General features: G+C 43.5%; 1 protein-coding gene and 1 long non-coding RNA gene across 3 annotated transcripts in view; one reads left to right on the top strand and one right to left on the bottom strand.

The window, feature by feature from the left end:
* The window catches only part of phc2a (polyhomeotic homolog 2a (Drosophila)), a 46,908-nt gene that overhangs the window by 4,137 nt on the left and 28,235 nt on the right, over positions 1-14,536 (bottom strand). For both annotated transcript variants that reach the window (XM_023841625.2, XM_023841626.2), the window contains 6 exons: positions 14,033-14,194; positions 10,775-10,861; positions 9,984-10,287; positions 4,832-5,181; positions 4,228-4,378; positions 510-718 (listed from right to left, as the gene is read on the bottom strand). In XM_023841625.2, coding sequence (XP_023697393.2) covers positions 510-718; positions 4,228-4,378; positions 4,832-5,181; positions 9,984-10,287; positions 10,775-10,861; positions 14,033-14,194 — 1,263 coding nt within the window. The remainder of the gene's footprint in view (positions 1-509; positions 719-4,227; positions 4,379-4,831; positions 5,182-9,983; positions 10,288-10,774; positions 10,862-14,032; positions 14,195-14,536) is intronic.
* Positions 1,863-10,849, top strand: LOC111859163 (uncharacterized). Its single transcript, XR_002841757.2, has 3 exons — positions 1,863-3,419; positions 10,123-10,300; positions 10,720-10,849. It is a non-coding gene; the product is annotated as an uncharacterized lncRNA (long non-coding RNA).

The following is a 14,536-nucleotide window of genomic DNA, read 5'->3' as shown; positions in this document are numbered from 1 at the left end:
GCCCGTGTCAGCATGCATTCTGTGTTCATGAGGTTCAGTGGTGCCTCACTTACTGTATGACAATGTACTTGCGTGCTCAGTGTGTGTGATCGCGGCAGGACCGTGTTCAGTGAACACATGAAGATTTTCATTGAGTGGAATTAAATTATTTTTACATTATCCTTCAGATGAACTGGCACCGATATTCTGTACTGGTCTAGTGGGCTTTTGCAATTCCAAACATGTTAACAAAACAATGTGCAAATAAATTATAATGGGGAGTCTTTTCCACATTTGTCTTTCAGAAATGAAAACTTTTTCCATGACTTCAAATCATAGAAAACAGACAACTAAGAATAAACCAAAATATGCCCTTGTCTAGAATGAGCCCATGCATTAAATGCGGCATTGGACATATAGGAGAGTAAACCTTCAGCTAAATGACTGAAAACCATTCCGTCTTTATTAACAGTGGCATTCGGCAGTGGGAGCAAGCTAGGGTTGTGGAGTGGGTAACTGGACAGACTCACGGGAAAGGGCTCGGCTCCCTCCTGGATGACGAAGCCTTCGATGAGGTGGGTGAGGATCTGGGGTTTCACTATGGCCTGGGGGGGCTTGTTCTCCGCATTCTGGGGCGTGCTCCCAGTCACAGACGGCGCATTGCTTCCATTTCCCGAGGTCATGGCTAGAGGAGAGCCCACACCTGGATGCGCATTCACCCTGTCACCGGCAGCGGTACCTGCGGAGCACATCAAAACATAACCGTCGCTACAAATCGGGGGCTCAATATTAATTTCTCCCCGCCCCCTCGGCTTTCTTTTTTATCTATTTAGGAAACTTCCCGAGCGCACGTTAAAGAAAGTCGAAGTGACAAATGCAACGCTTCCACTAATGTTGGTAACATGCACCTCGGGCGTTTTATTTTTTTTGTTTGCACCGTGCAGGATCACCGAAAATTAAAACAAGCGGGACCGTAAGCGACACGCGAGGTGCAGCAAAGCCCCGAGTGCGCGGTTTGTTTACTCACCCGGGTAGCACGCGCGTCCGGCGCAGACATTCAAGGGGCGGCGCGCGGCTCCCTATACTCACAGTTAAAGGTGCTCCAGAATACAACCACTCATAATGATAAGAAATCCCCTAAATGAGTGCACTGGCCGTGAAAAAAATGCATGCATTTGATGCACGAACACTCAATCTAAACAGCTGCCATGAAAACATCATCACAAAATTAAACACGCGGAGCCATAACTAATCTGTGCTGTTGCTGTTTAACGCAGGCTAGCTGGCTACCTTTCTTTGCCGCTAATCAGCCAGTAGTATGCAAAAGTAAAAAAATCTGTCTAAAGAAGGTTTTAAATTAGTTTAGTAAATGTAAATAAGCATGGTGATTGGGTTAGGTCATACGTTTTTGAAAGTAAAGTAAAAATCCCAAAGAAATTTAGGCGCCTCCAAACGTAGTGGGGTCTTGCTGACAATAGTCAACAGTACAGGGAAGCACACGCCTTTGTTTCCTCCAACCATTTCCCTTTAAGGATTGTGTATTTAATGTATTAAAAAACATCTGCCGATCTAAACTAAGCCTTTTACGGACTCCGCGGATGAGACCTACCTCATATATTAGGCCAATTGTGGTAGGGAAATGAAAGTGAATCTCTCAGAAACTTTCCCAGTGAATTTGTTGTTTGTTCGACTCGGTCCACCCCCGCACGAGTTAGCAGCACGACACTAACACGCTTTGTACAGGGGAACTGAATAGGAAAGAGCCCGTCCTGGCTACTGACCCGCCGCTCCTGGAATTCTGTCCAATGAGGACGCGGCGTGGCCGCGAGCCTGCTCTGCGATTGGCCGGCGAGGGCACTGGGAGCCCCGACCTAAGAGGAGCTTTTTCCACTTCGGCTAAAGATGCGGTTCCACAAATACTAGACGCTTTTTACTGTATTTTAATTTCTCAGAACTTACATTTTTTGTTTGTTTGACTTGTACTGAATTCCTTTTAGATATAAAAGCTGGCTGTTGAAGTTTTCAAGAATTACAGTTTAAGGCTTCAGTGTCGAGATTCTTGGTTTAAATTTAGAACCGAAGTGCCGCCGTTCTACGTGTTACAATACACGACTCCCCAACGGCGGTTTGTTTCGTAAGTCTTATTTGTAAAGAAATTGCTTACAGGTATAGACGTTTGCATTCTTTAAAATTTAATTGCCTACTATTAAATGTGCTGTGATTTCCGAACGTTTCAAATAATAAATTAATAAAGGATTGTTATTACATTATAGGAGCCAAATATCACGTTAAATCCACACAAGCCAGGTTTAGTCATGTCCCGTTAAAAAGCATTTCTCGCTGTATTTTTTTTCCAGTGCACACCAACATCTTCGTTGTTTTTGAACCTTATTACATTTCCCCCACTCGGTGCTTAATCGAGCCCCCCGCCTTTCTTACGCGGATGACTTATTCAGCTGTATTAAAAGAGAAGGAGCCTACTGGCTTAATTGCAAATACACTCCAAGGCATTTGTGTCTCGTTTTAAACAGAAGCACGTAATGCTTTGCTCAATGCGAAGGCTAATTTAGGACACTTATTAAGCGAACATCACAGATGGAAGAAAACAGCACAAACTCTCCGCAGCATCTCAACACTGAGCATCCTGCAGTATATGCACTAGATCTACGTGTAAAGGAGATACTCTTACCCCAAAAGACACGCATGGTTAATGTGGCATAAAGAATTATACTGTTCTAAAACATAATTCACGCTGCACTGTGGATCAGATTAGTTGCCCTCATGCAAATTTTGCAACTTGGTACGTCCCAGTTTTATCTTGTGGTCTGCAGAAAAGGCTACAGCTCCTGCTTTAAATAAATAAAATTGACTGTTCTGAAATGGCCTTTGTATAGCCATCTCCTGCTCCAATTACATTGCTTGCATAATGAACCCTGGTAAACAGCTTTTGCCTTTAGTATAGCATGAACAATTTCTAGATTGGCAGATGGATAAATGCTCCTGGTTGTCCGAGGAACAATAACAGAGTGACATTACCATAGGATGTATGGTAATATAACTCCATGAAGTGAGTCAGCCTTTCAGTCTAAGGCTCGGGGCAGGCAAGTGGCAGGCGGGACGGTGGGGGATGTTCAGCCAGGCCGTGGAGAAGATGAGGCAGAGATGCTAATGGAACCACAGCAGTAAGCCCTGCAGATGGATCACAGGGCTCTAGGTTTGCTGAAGTACGGCCAAGGAACTGGATTCTCCTTGAGAGGCAGGAATTCCAAACCACACGAACTGCGTTTAGACACATCTCAATGTCACGCTCCTACATTCTGGGTCCATTGCCCAAGTTAATGCAAGATGAACTAAGAGGAACCATTCAACACCAACACACCGGATGTGCAAGAAGCCAGTACACCTTTTGCCGATGGAGAAACTCCACTACTGACCATAAGGTAAGACAAATAGCTTCACTCAATATACCTGAGACTCGAGAACTGTGTTGTTGTTAGAATCATATTGGTTAGTACACAGCTTTAGAAGGTCAATGGGGGTCTTAGTGGATTAGAAGCACATCTTGTTCATTAAAAGAATAAAGTTATTGTATCATTTGGATGGTTTAGGTGTAATTCCGGGGGGGGGGGGGGGGGCGGCAAACTTATCTGCAAAGGCTAGTGTGTGTGCAGGTTTTTGGGATAACTTTTAGGTCACCTGTTCAAACCCAGGTGTGAGGACTCTTCAGCCAATCAGTCCTCTAATTAGTAATCTAATTAGGAAGTTGCAGCGAAAACCCGCCCACACACCAGCCTTTTTTGCATAAGGTTGGCCACCCCTGATGTAATTAAATGCTAAATACAGAGGAAGAAAGTTCAGGTTCAGAAATACAAATTCCGAGAACAAGATTTTGCTTTAACCAACTAGTTGCGTATAAAGAGTTTAGGTTTCAGACTAAAGCCATGCCAATACCAGTTTGGACCTGGGGGGGTATAGAAAGGGCATTTCTGGTTGGCCTGCAGATGGCAGTAATGTGAAAGCAAGTCTGTACTCAACTACCCAGATCCATCTGGCACACTCTGCTGTTTTTTTTCCACATTAGAAGTTCAGTTAAAGGCACCATCAGTAACCAAGCATCTACCTGCTGATGTTCAGCAAACATAGATCACGCAAATTTTTATTTTCTTCTGACCCCTAACTGAATAAATCAGGCAGACAGGAACACCTGCCTCCGAGGCTGTCTGCCTCAGAGTGAGCCTGATACGGTACCTTCTGCCTGGAGCGCGGGTCCATCAGGCTCCGGCCTGTTCTGCTCCGTTGTGGTTTCCAGGGGCTGGGGAGGAGTTGTGGGTATCTGGGCACGAGGCTCTGGAGCGGCCAGCTGCTCTTTGCTGCTGTCGTCCTGCTTTGGCTGAACAGCCTGAAGCAGCCAAGGAAATGGGTCAGTTTATACAAAAAAGTAGTTTGCTAAAACTTACAAGTTATTAATCCTTAGGAAAAGTATTATGAGATATAGGTGATGCATATAAATAGTGAAACATGCTTGTTTGTTAAACATTGAGTAAAATATGATTAATATTGTGGCTACTTAGCTGGTATGGAGTTGCATGCTATTCCATGGTGTAATAAAGTATATAATCCTTACTACATTTGGTGTACTCATTACGTTAAAGGCCAAAACTTATAAAACTTCTTTTATATGAGCTTTCTTAAGAGTCCAAAGATATCAGGAAATCATGTCAGGTGACAGTGGACGGATGAATGAAATCAAAATATTTCACAGTTCAGCTGGAAGTATAGTCCACATATTCAGTGGCTACAAAGGGCCACGTTTGAGAATTTGTTCTGGAGGTGAGGCGAGGTTTGCTGGTACCGGGCTCGGCACCGGCAGAGTCTGGAGGTTGACCGCTGTCAGCTGCACAGGCTGGGCTGTCGGCTGGCTGGCTGGGCTCACTGTTGGGGTCTGGCTGCTTTGGGCGAGAGCCTGGGTGCCGACGGTGGAGTGAAAGACGGCGGCCTGCAGGGCCGGCAGTGGCGGCTTGGGGAGCACAGGGACGGGGCCCTGGGGGGGGGGCGCCACAGCAGGCTGCAGGGCCAGCGCCTGCACTGCCTGGGCTTGGAGGTGTGCCTGAGCTGGACTCCGCTGGTGAGGCTGCGACTGAATCACAAACTGCGGCTGCTTGTGCTGCTGCAGCAGCTGGTGCGGCTGGATCTGAGCAAAGGCTGGAATGAGAGAGAAAAGGCCTTCTTCACCTGTGATCTACACCAATCAGGAGCAAGCTCCTAAAAACAACCTCCTAAAAGCAACCAATCAGGAGCAAGCTCCTAAAAGCAATATCCTAAAAGCAACCAATCAGGAGCAAGCTCCTAAAACACAACCTCCTAAAAGCAACCAATCAGGAGCAAGCTCCTAAAAACAAGCTCCTAAAAGCAACCAATCAGGAGCAAGCTCCTAAAAGCAACCAATCAGGAGCAAGCTCCTAAAAACAAGCTCCTAAAAGCAACCAATCAGGAGCAAGCTCCTAAAAACAACCTCCTAAAAGCAACCAATCAGAAGCAAGCTCCTAAAAACAACCTCCTAAAAGCAACCAATCAGGAGCAAGCTCCTGAAAACAACCTCCTAAAAGCAACCAATCAGGAGCAAGCTCCTAAAAACAACCTCCTAAAAGCAACCTATTAGGAGCATGCTCTTAAAAATGACCCGATGGAACAAGTCAGATTTTTGTTCAAAGTCAGAGGTCCAGAACAATATTCAGTAACAAAATAGATTTTTGAAATGAATTAACAATAGTTTTTGACATAGACATCAATACATAACAAAAATGGGAACTTTTTACTGACTGTTTTGAGTCTGTCATATGGGGGGGGGGATTATGACGAGTTATGTGTGTGCGAAATTTGGTGGTTGTACATTGTATTTTGTACTTTAACTACGTTAAACCTTTCTACGTTAACCATATTGATTCATAAGTACACGATAGTACACAGATTTACAAAAACAAATGCCTTAATAAACAGTTATATCACGGCGCTGCTGAATTCTCAAATCTGATTGGACAAAAGGCTGTTGATTAATTTTGTATAACTGCACATGCCACCCGAATCATTCATTCATTCATTACAAGCCTTGTCATGCATTAACCATAACATTTACTCTTTAGTATACCATTTACTCTTTAGTATACCATTCTTTAAAACCCACGTTAGCTTTATTATTTTAACATCTATTTGTTGATTTCCTCTTTATCTTTACACTGTTATTAAGAATTGTCTACACCGTGATTTCAGTGGTAAACGCCACATTAGAATTTATAAAAATATATCTGGAAGGTGTTTCACAGTCTGTCCTGAGGAAGACTGCAGACAGAAGGTGCTTATAACCCAAACAAAGGGACACCTTAAAGGCAGAGTAAATACCACTGGCCAGTTTCTGTATGCTAATGTCCACGTTGCTTTGCTATAGAGACTTTCCACAGTCTGCTGCACTCAGTATTCTAAAATGGTCAAATGCTACATAGCTAATTGTACTACTAACTGATCTCAGATTCATCTGCTAACTCAGACCAATTATATTCGATCTCTGTGTATCAGTCCCTTAACTCTAGGTGGTCTTTAGCTTGTTCTGTTCCTTACAGTGATAAACTTCACCATTTGCAGAAAAACCTACCACCTCTTTAATGAAAAATGTTATATTCACCCAGGCTCAAGTAAATGTTTCATGTTTTGACAGTGAGTTTACACATTGTTTACACACTGATGTAAAAGAGACAGTGCCAACAGTGGGACTGCATTCTGGCTAAAGTTAAACAAGGAAGGGGCGAAATGTCTGTAGTATTAGAGGTATCTTTATGGGAAGCACAATGTTCTTCCCACTAGTGGGAAATGGGTCATAAGTCACAGAGATTCCCTGTGAGAGCCAAATTTGACCCGTTCCTGTCTAACACTCTTTCCCAACAGCTCTGTGGTATTTCGGGCACAATGTTCAAAAATGCTGTAATTGAAAACATGCTCTTGCTTGAACCAACGCCAAGGGAGCAACTCCCATATTCATTCACCACAAATCTGCTCTACTCTGCCAGCCTTGAAGGACAGTCGGGTGGGGGGGGGGGTATCCTGTGCATTCAGCGTACAGTACAGGCGAGGCTGGTGGTCTCTCGACCTAACTGTGTGGCCTTGCCGAAAACACAGTGATGATAGGTTATGGGTACGTGATTAATGAAGCTCAGAGAAAGTGCCAGATTGTGTTGAAACTCTGTCTCTTGCTTGGAAATCGACCATGGTGACACAGATACCGTGACAATGGCTATGTTCATTTAATGTCCCCGTCAGCGATTCCAGCATGCACTGTGCCAAACGTCTAACGCTTCACGTCCATCCTTGTTGCAGAATCACGTTTCGTCCTCATACAAATTTCCTTGTTAGTGGGAATCAAGATATTGTGAGGCTCTGAATGCTTGGGATAAGCGGGGAAGGATGTGGGGCGTTTCATTGATCTACTACTAAATGGCATGACAGATTTATCTGCTGCATAAAAAGCATCAGGAGTACTGCAGACAAGAGGAGCCCTTTCAGAACGCCTTGCTTGTTTCAGACCAACCAGCCATAAGCAAGACCTTCATGAGAAAGCCGGGAATGTTCCAGTACAGCTTTTCCTTTGATTCTGTTGTATATGCTACTCAGTGATTTTTGTAAAACTACTGCTGCCGTTAAGACGACTGCGATTGATTTAAGGAAATGATATCACTGGAGTTAAATTGGTGTTCAGTTATGGGTTTATTTATTAGGGATGTAAAACAATGAAAATAGAAAATCCTCCTGAGATCCAGCAGTTCCGTATGTCCTCTGTAGTGGACATTATGTTTCTGCTAGTGTCTGTCATTCTATACATGCCACTCTTAATAAAGTCATGTTGTTCCTTAAATTGGACTGTTTTAAGATATCACATGCACCATCTCAACACTTCATATTTTGAACTTTTATTTTTTATATCACTTACTCCCACACCTTGTATAAATTGTGCCAAAGACCACTGGCATCATTACTTTAATTTTCTTTATTTAATTAGCATGGAAATACTCCCTGGTTTTGGTGTTCTGTGAAAGGTGGAAAGGTCAGAGGTTGCACTTCCTGTCATTTGCCAAAAAAGGCTTTCCTTAGCCTGCAACCCTGCGGCAAACAGGGCTGCGGAGGAAACCCCGATGGCTCCCCTCCATGCTGCCTCATTAGGCAGCCTTCAGATCTGGTGACCCCTGTCCTGCCCCCCCCACCCACGTGGCCTGGGCCAGTCAGCGCCTTGCTGCTGCTTAGGGGAACGTATAACAAACAGCCTGCAGCCAGTTGGCTCTTGCTTCCTCTGACCCTACAGTGGCTCCTTCTGGAGGCTAATGAGGGCTGTATGATGCATGCGGCTCTCAGCACAGGCTGCAGAGACACCGACCCTCCCGTAACACACACGGCACAAAAGCCACGTCTGCGGTCTTAGACCTCAGTTCATCTAATCTGGAACAGAAGCAGTTACATCAGCAGCTCTAATATGGGAAACACAGTTCTGTGTTACAGATCGATCACATGTGGCTTTTACTGCTGCAGTCGTTTCGCTGAGCTTGTGCGCAATCAGGGGTTTGACCAACAGTTACCTTCCATGTATGCAAACCTTGCAAAACATCCCCTGTGGACGAGATATTCGCTCATTTCTTCTCTTTCACCCCCTGACCTTTCCCTGTCTCTAAACCCCCACTGGTCCGTTCATTCAGCCTGATATGACGTAATGAATTCTCCTCTAAGGAGAAGAAGCATAGTTGTTAATTAAGGCCAGTGGATGTTCTGGGATAATGGGGCAGTTAAAAGCCTTCAGGCGATAAAAATGTCACAGCCAAGGCTGCAGCTGATTGTGGCTGATTAATGGTAGAGCAAAAATTTACGAAAGACTTATCGATTCCTGCTTTTTCTCAATATAACTGCATGATGCACCTCTGTGAATTCTGATTTATTTAAAGTGAAATACAACAAAAATAGCTACCTAAAAAAGGTATTTAAGTTCATTAATTTCAGAATTTTCCTTATGACCTATTTTGCACAGAGTCTTGCGTATGAATTTGTCACTCATTCGGCTTTTGATTACATGTTATTTCAGTATATGCATGTTAAGTGCAGGCAAATTCACAGAGACGGAATACAGGACCCTGAGATTATATTTAACAGACGATCAGGTTATGTGTACACATCATAAAAGCTAAAGCAAAAGTCTGCTTTCAGTTCCTCCCTAAACTTTTGAGAACAATCCCCAAGCCGGTTTCGCTTGGCTTCCAGCTCCTTCCACATTTTCATGTATACAGACAGGCAATATGGGCCCAGACACCTCCAGGGCTGATCTTTCATTCCTGCCAATTCCACATGTTCCCCCCTGCATTGTTGCGTTTGTATGTCCTAAGCCGAACTGGCATCCCATCCAGAATGTTCCCCTTGAATTTGCCCTGTGCTGCCTGGCATAATCTCCAGGCGTCCCCCAGCCCCAGGCCTGGATAACAGTTACTTTCTATATGAAGACAAGTTTTTCCTACCTACAAACAGGCCCGGCTCCTGCACTGCAATGTTGTATGAATAGGACTGTAGTGTAGTCTACAGGAGTTCTAGAACTGAAGGGAAAATGCCTGACGTTTAACCACCTACACGCTAATAAATTGTTTTCAAGTTAAAAAAGAAAAAAAAAAAAAGAGAATACCGTTGGGCCAAGCAGTGCTGTTTAATGATCGGTAATTGGGCGCACTGTCCCACGCTCGTTAAGCTCATTTGTGTTCCAGACGTCTGTGGGCGGCTCTTGCTCGCTCGGGTCACATAGAAATTTGCTGAAGCTCGGAGGGTCATATACTTAGCCCTGGGGTGGGCCAAGCTTATGATTGGCTGAGCCAGGCCTGCATGCAAACATGTGGACCAGTGGTCCACTCTGATTGGTTATAAACCATGACTAGTTAAATTCCATTGGTGCAGCATTGACAACCATCTGCGGTAGGACACCCAGTGCCTACCTGGGGTGAGGAGGGCATGGCTGCTGACAGCAGTCACGTTGCGACTGACAGCCACCCCCCGCAGCGCCAGCTCACTGGGGCCCTCTGCTTTTTTTCCACCTTCTGTGATGGACTCGTGTGTGCTGCCTTTTCCTCCCAGACCCTGAGCCCCCAAGCTGGGATTCTTCAGCTGGGCTGCAGGCTGCACAGAGAGGGAGTTCTGCATGGCCCCGGAGGCCTGTTTAAGGCCCAATGCCTGAAGCTGAGCCTGAGAGGGAGAGGCTGAGGATGCCCCCTGCTGGCTGCGAATGGCAAGGTTCTGAACCTGAGAGACAACAGTAAGACACTTACACAAAACCCTCAATAAAGGAACACTGTTGTAACAACAACAATAACTTTCTTGATATATATATTTTTATACAAACACATACAGGCTGTATCAGCTTAAAAAATGTGATTTACCATTCCCAAGAGTACAACAAGAAAAGCAGAAAACTCTAAGCCAAAGTTTCTAGCCACTATGCTGTTAACCATACAGTACTTTGTATCGGTACATCAATCATTTTACTATTGAATCGATTTATAACACATTCACACTTTTGATGTACTGCAATGCAAATTATTTCGATATGTAATCAAGCTACAATTACATCTTTGCAGGAAAACCTGCAAAATCACATTGATATGTTTTTATTTCAGATTATTGATTTTTTTATACTAGTGCCTTTATTGTCCTATTACTTTTGTCGCCCTCTAGTGCAACACAGATGCACTACAATCCACGTGTTTTGTGAAGAGTTGGCATGCGGTACCTGAGCAGAGGAAGACTGTTGACCAGCAGGTAGCGAGGAAGCCTCGGGGTGCACAGTCGTGACGGTGGCGGTGGGGGTGAAGATGAGCTGGAGGGACAAAGGAATAGGACGATCTAGGCTACTGGCTACCTGCACAAGGTTCTTTTGCCTGGAAATCACACAATTAGGCACAACCAGACATATGCTTATCTCAGCCACTTTTTGAAACAAGGCTGCTACCAGCAGAAGCGTATTTAGAAACGATCATTCATGCACTGCGTTTTCTATTTGCGGCAGGTAATAATAAAAAGCGTGAACACGTGCAAATGAATTATTTGGTTCTTAAATCCCATGCCGTGTTTCTCAGTCGGCATGACAGATATCCATCCTATGGCTTTGATTGATTAATTTAATTAATTTCATTTATTTATGTAGCTTCATGACATTACTGCTCATTTTCACCCACTGGAGAAACACAGGATTCCCGGCGTAGTCATTGTGGGGGGAAAAGTGTAAAAGGATTTTTTTTTTTTGTCGTTTCCTATGGGTTCCCGTTAAGTTATTAATACATTTACTGTACAACTAGCTCAAACAACCTTGTTTAATGAAATGTTAAATAATACCCCCCCAGCCCCCCAGCCCCAGGCCAACAACTACACCATCGTAGAAAATAGTGTGTGTGTGTGTGTGTGTGTGTGTGTGAGAGAGAGAGAGAGAGGTGGGGGGGAGGTTCTCTTACATTGTGACTCCGACTGTAACCCACATTTGCGTATACACTTCCAGACAGCTCTCAGACAGCGCTGGTCTGATTTCATGTCGTGAATTTGATATGACGGTCGTTAGCCTGGGGAGTTATTTAATACAGACATGACTGCACAACCCAGACTACCTCTTTCATTTGCATTTTACTCATTTAAACTGGCTAGGGACAATAACGCAGAGGATAGAGGAGTTTTTCATACTAATACGTTTTCTTAAGGTCTACAGCCCTATCCCACCAAGTCAGTCACCCCTCTCAATCACACTTCCCCTCACAAACGGCTTTTGCGAGACTCCCTCTGTGGTCTTGTGCTCTGACAGCACTTACAGGGCTAACTGAGAATGCTGTCGTCTCGCACATCAGGATTTTATACACCCATACACAACCCCGCTTCGCCATATTGATTTTTCGGTTTAAAACCAAGAATCATACGCACTTCTTTTTCTTATATACTGTATTGCAACAGTTTGCTTCCTGATGGGAGAGCACAGCAGTGTCTAAGCCAGTCTTTCAGCATAAAATGCAGAATTAATAGCGCCGTTTTCAGTGTTTGCCCTTGCTTTCCTCAGCCTGCCGGGGACAGGGAAGTTTCCATGTTGGACGGACGGCCGTTTGACCTGGGAAAATTTTGATACCTCATAATGCAGAAACATTTCAGCACTTTTTCTGTTCATATTCCCAATTTCCGCAATCCCAGCCTGCTCCATTGAATCGTAATTTAACTCCAAGGCTTTATTTTTTGCAGTGGGAAAAAAAACAGCTTATTCAATGGAAAAAATAAATATATATGACAAGCAGCCATATGTACACTGAACAAAATAACACTAGGCCAGCTATTTTCAGCAGCTTCTCATAACTTATGGTTCTCATATTCTCCCAGAAAGAAAAACTATAGTATGTTACAGTTTTTCTCGATTGCTTTGGCACAATTCATGAAACACATTTAACATTTTCAAAGCTATAAGAGCATTTCTTAAAACACTTCATACATACATCACAACACTGGTTTGGTTGTAAAAGCCTGTAACTCACCCAAAACAATCAACTCATGTCTGAAAAGCAAATAATTCCACCAATGAATTAGTCAGTGCCACCAAAACAATAAGCATCGTTTTAACCATGAGAGTGAAAATGCTTAGATACACTGTCAGTTTGTCAGTGTAAGTCTGCTCCTGAGCTCCACAATTCTGAACGTCAGTCATTTCCCACTTTCTCATTGTCACTGACTGATCATTTTTCTTTAGCAAACTGTTACTTATTTATGTCAAAGACCCCAGCTTCAACACTGCAAGGCCATACATGACAGTATGTAAAGTTCACTGGCAAAGAAGCCATTTGCATGCATATGTAATTTCTTCAGATCTCAAGACACAGTACAGTAGCAATCAAAATCACACAGCACTGTATAACACAAACGGCAAAATAATGTAGTGTGGGAACGAAAAATACAATGCTGTATCACTGCAATTTATTGAAGAACTTTTAAATTTAACTGTTTTGCATGTGGTGGCTAACATGATGATCACTTACATATATAGTGTTGGCTGTACAATTATTACAGTGGAAAACTACATAATATAATTTGACCAACCTGACTAAAGCAACTGAAAATTGTGCCAAATGATGACAATTGTACAAAATCATCAGCATATATGTATGATAATTTACTATTTACTAAAACATTTGGAAATTTATGTGACGCAATGAGAAATGATGTGACATTATGGTTTGGGGATCACACTTGTCTTGTTAATGTTAAATATTCTTTGAGAAATGCTGCAAAGCAATCAAGAAAAACTGTAAAGCCATAATTGTCTGGCTCATATTAAAAATGTAAATCTAAAAAAAGAAATAACCTTTATAATGTCCTTAAATTCTTGTTGGAATGGTGTAAAAATCAGTGAAGCAATATCTGTTACACTGAAGAATGTTCAACCGGATATTAATGGCTGGATGGGTTATTTGTCAGCAGACAGAGAAGTTTGAAAATGTTTGGTATAATAAATAATACAGATACAGACAATAGATGAAGCCGTAGTTCAAAGTCACGGACTGTACGTAACACCAGGGGTGAAGCGTTTGCATGGACGCAAGCAAGCGAGTTCAGCACATGGAGATGCAGCCCGGGGTGGCAGAGGAACAGAAACCATTAACAAGGCGGAGAACGATTTCATCTGCTGTACGCCGCGTTCAGATCTGCTTTACGCTTTTGGAGGGTCATTGAAATGTAATGTTTTCTGCAGTTAACATACAGGGTTGCGTGACTGTATGTCATTAACAAATCTGTATTTTTATTGTTACAGAGAAGCTCATTTTGAGCTTGAACAGACATTTCTGTTGTGAAATTGTCAGGTCCAGTGATTATTTGGTACAGTGTGAACAGACATGAGCTGGAGCTTCGTTTTATATTTTAATAATTTCTGACACACATCATCAGGAGTGTGTGTGTGCATGTGATGTGCGTGTGTGTGTGTGTGTGTGTGTGTGTGTGTGTGTGTAAAAAGCACACATTCCCTTACCATCTGGGCACGCAGATACATCTGGGCCTGGCTGGCAGTGAGGGCGGGGCTGGGGGCATTGCCCAGGAGCACGGCCTGCTGGGAGATCCCTGTGGGGGCGGGGCTGACACCCTGAGCTCTGCTCATCAGTTGGGCAGCTGCTGGTGAGGTGGCCAGGTTAATCTGCAGGACGCACAGAGGGGAACACAAAGGGACTCAGCGCCATCTGACTTTATAGGGCTGCCACCTCAATGCATCAATAAGAGAACAAAAGGACATTAAACTACATGAATGAATGTAGGGCGAGAGGCAGCATAGCAGCTAAGGATGCAGAGTCATCATGGCACAGAGCAGATAGTATTCAGTCATTCAAAACTGCTACGTAGATGCCTTGGAATAATTATAAAGAAGCAAGCTGAGTCGCATGAGGGCTTAGTACAGATTTTCTCGATCGCTTTGGTAATTTCATGTACTTAACATTCTCAAGACTATAAGAGCATTTCTCCGAACAGTTCATGCATATAG

Source organism: Paramormyrops kingsleyae, chromosome 6 (assembly GCF_048594095.1).
Source record: "Paramormyrops kingsleyae isolate MSU_618 chromosome 6, PKINGS_0.4, whole genome shotgun sequence".
NCBI lineage: Eukaryota > Metazoa > Chordata > Actinopteri > Osteoglossiformes > Mormyridae > Paramormyrops > Paramormyrops kingsleyae.
Note: the sequence above shows the minus strand (reverse complement) of the source record. Positions and strands in the feature narration are given on the sequence as shown.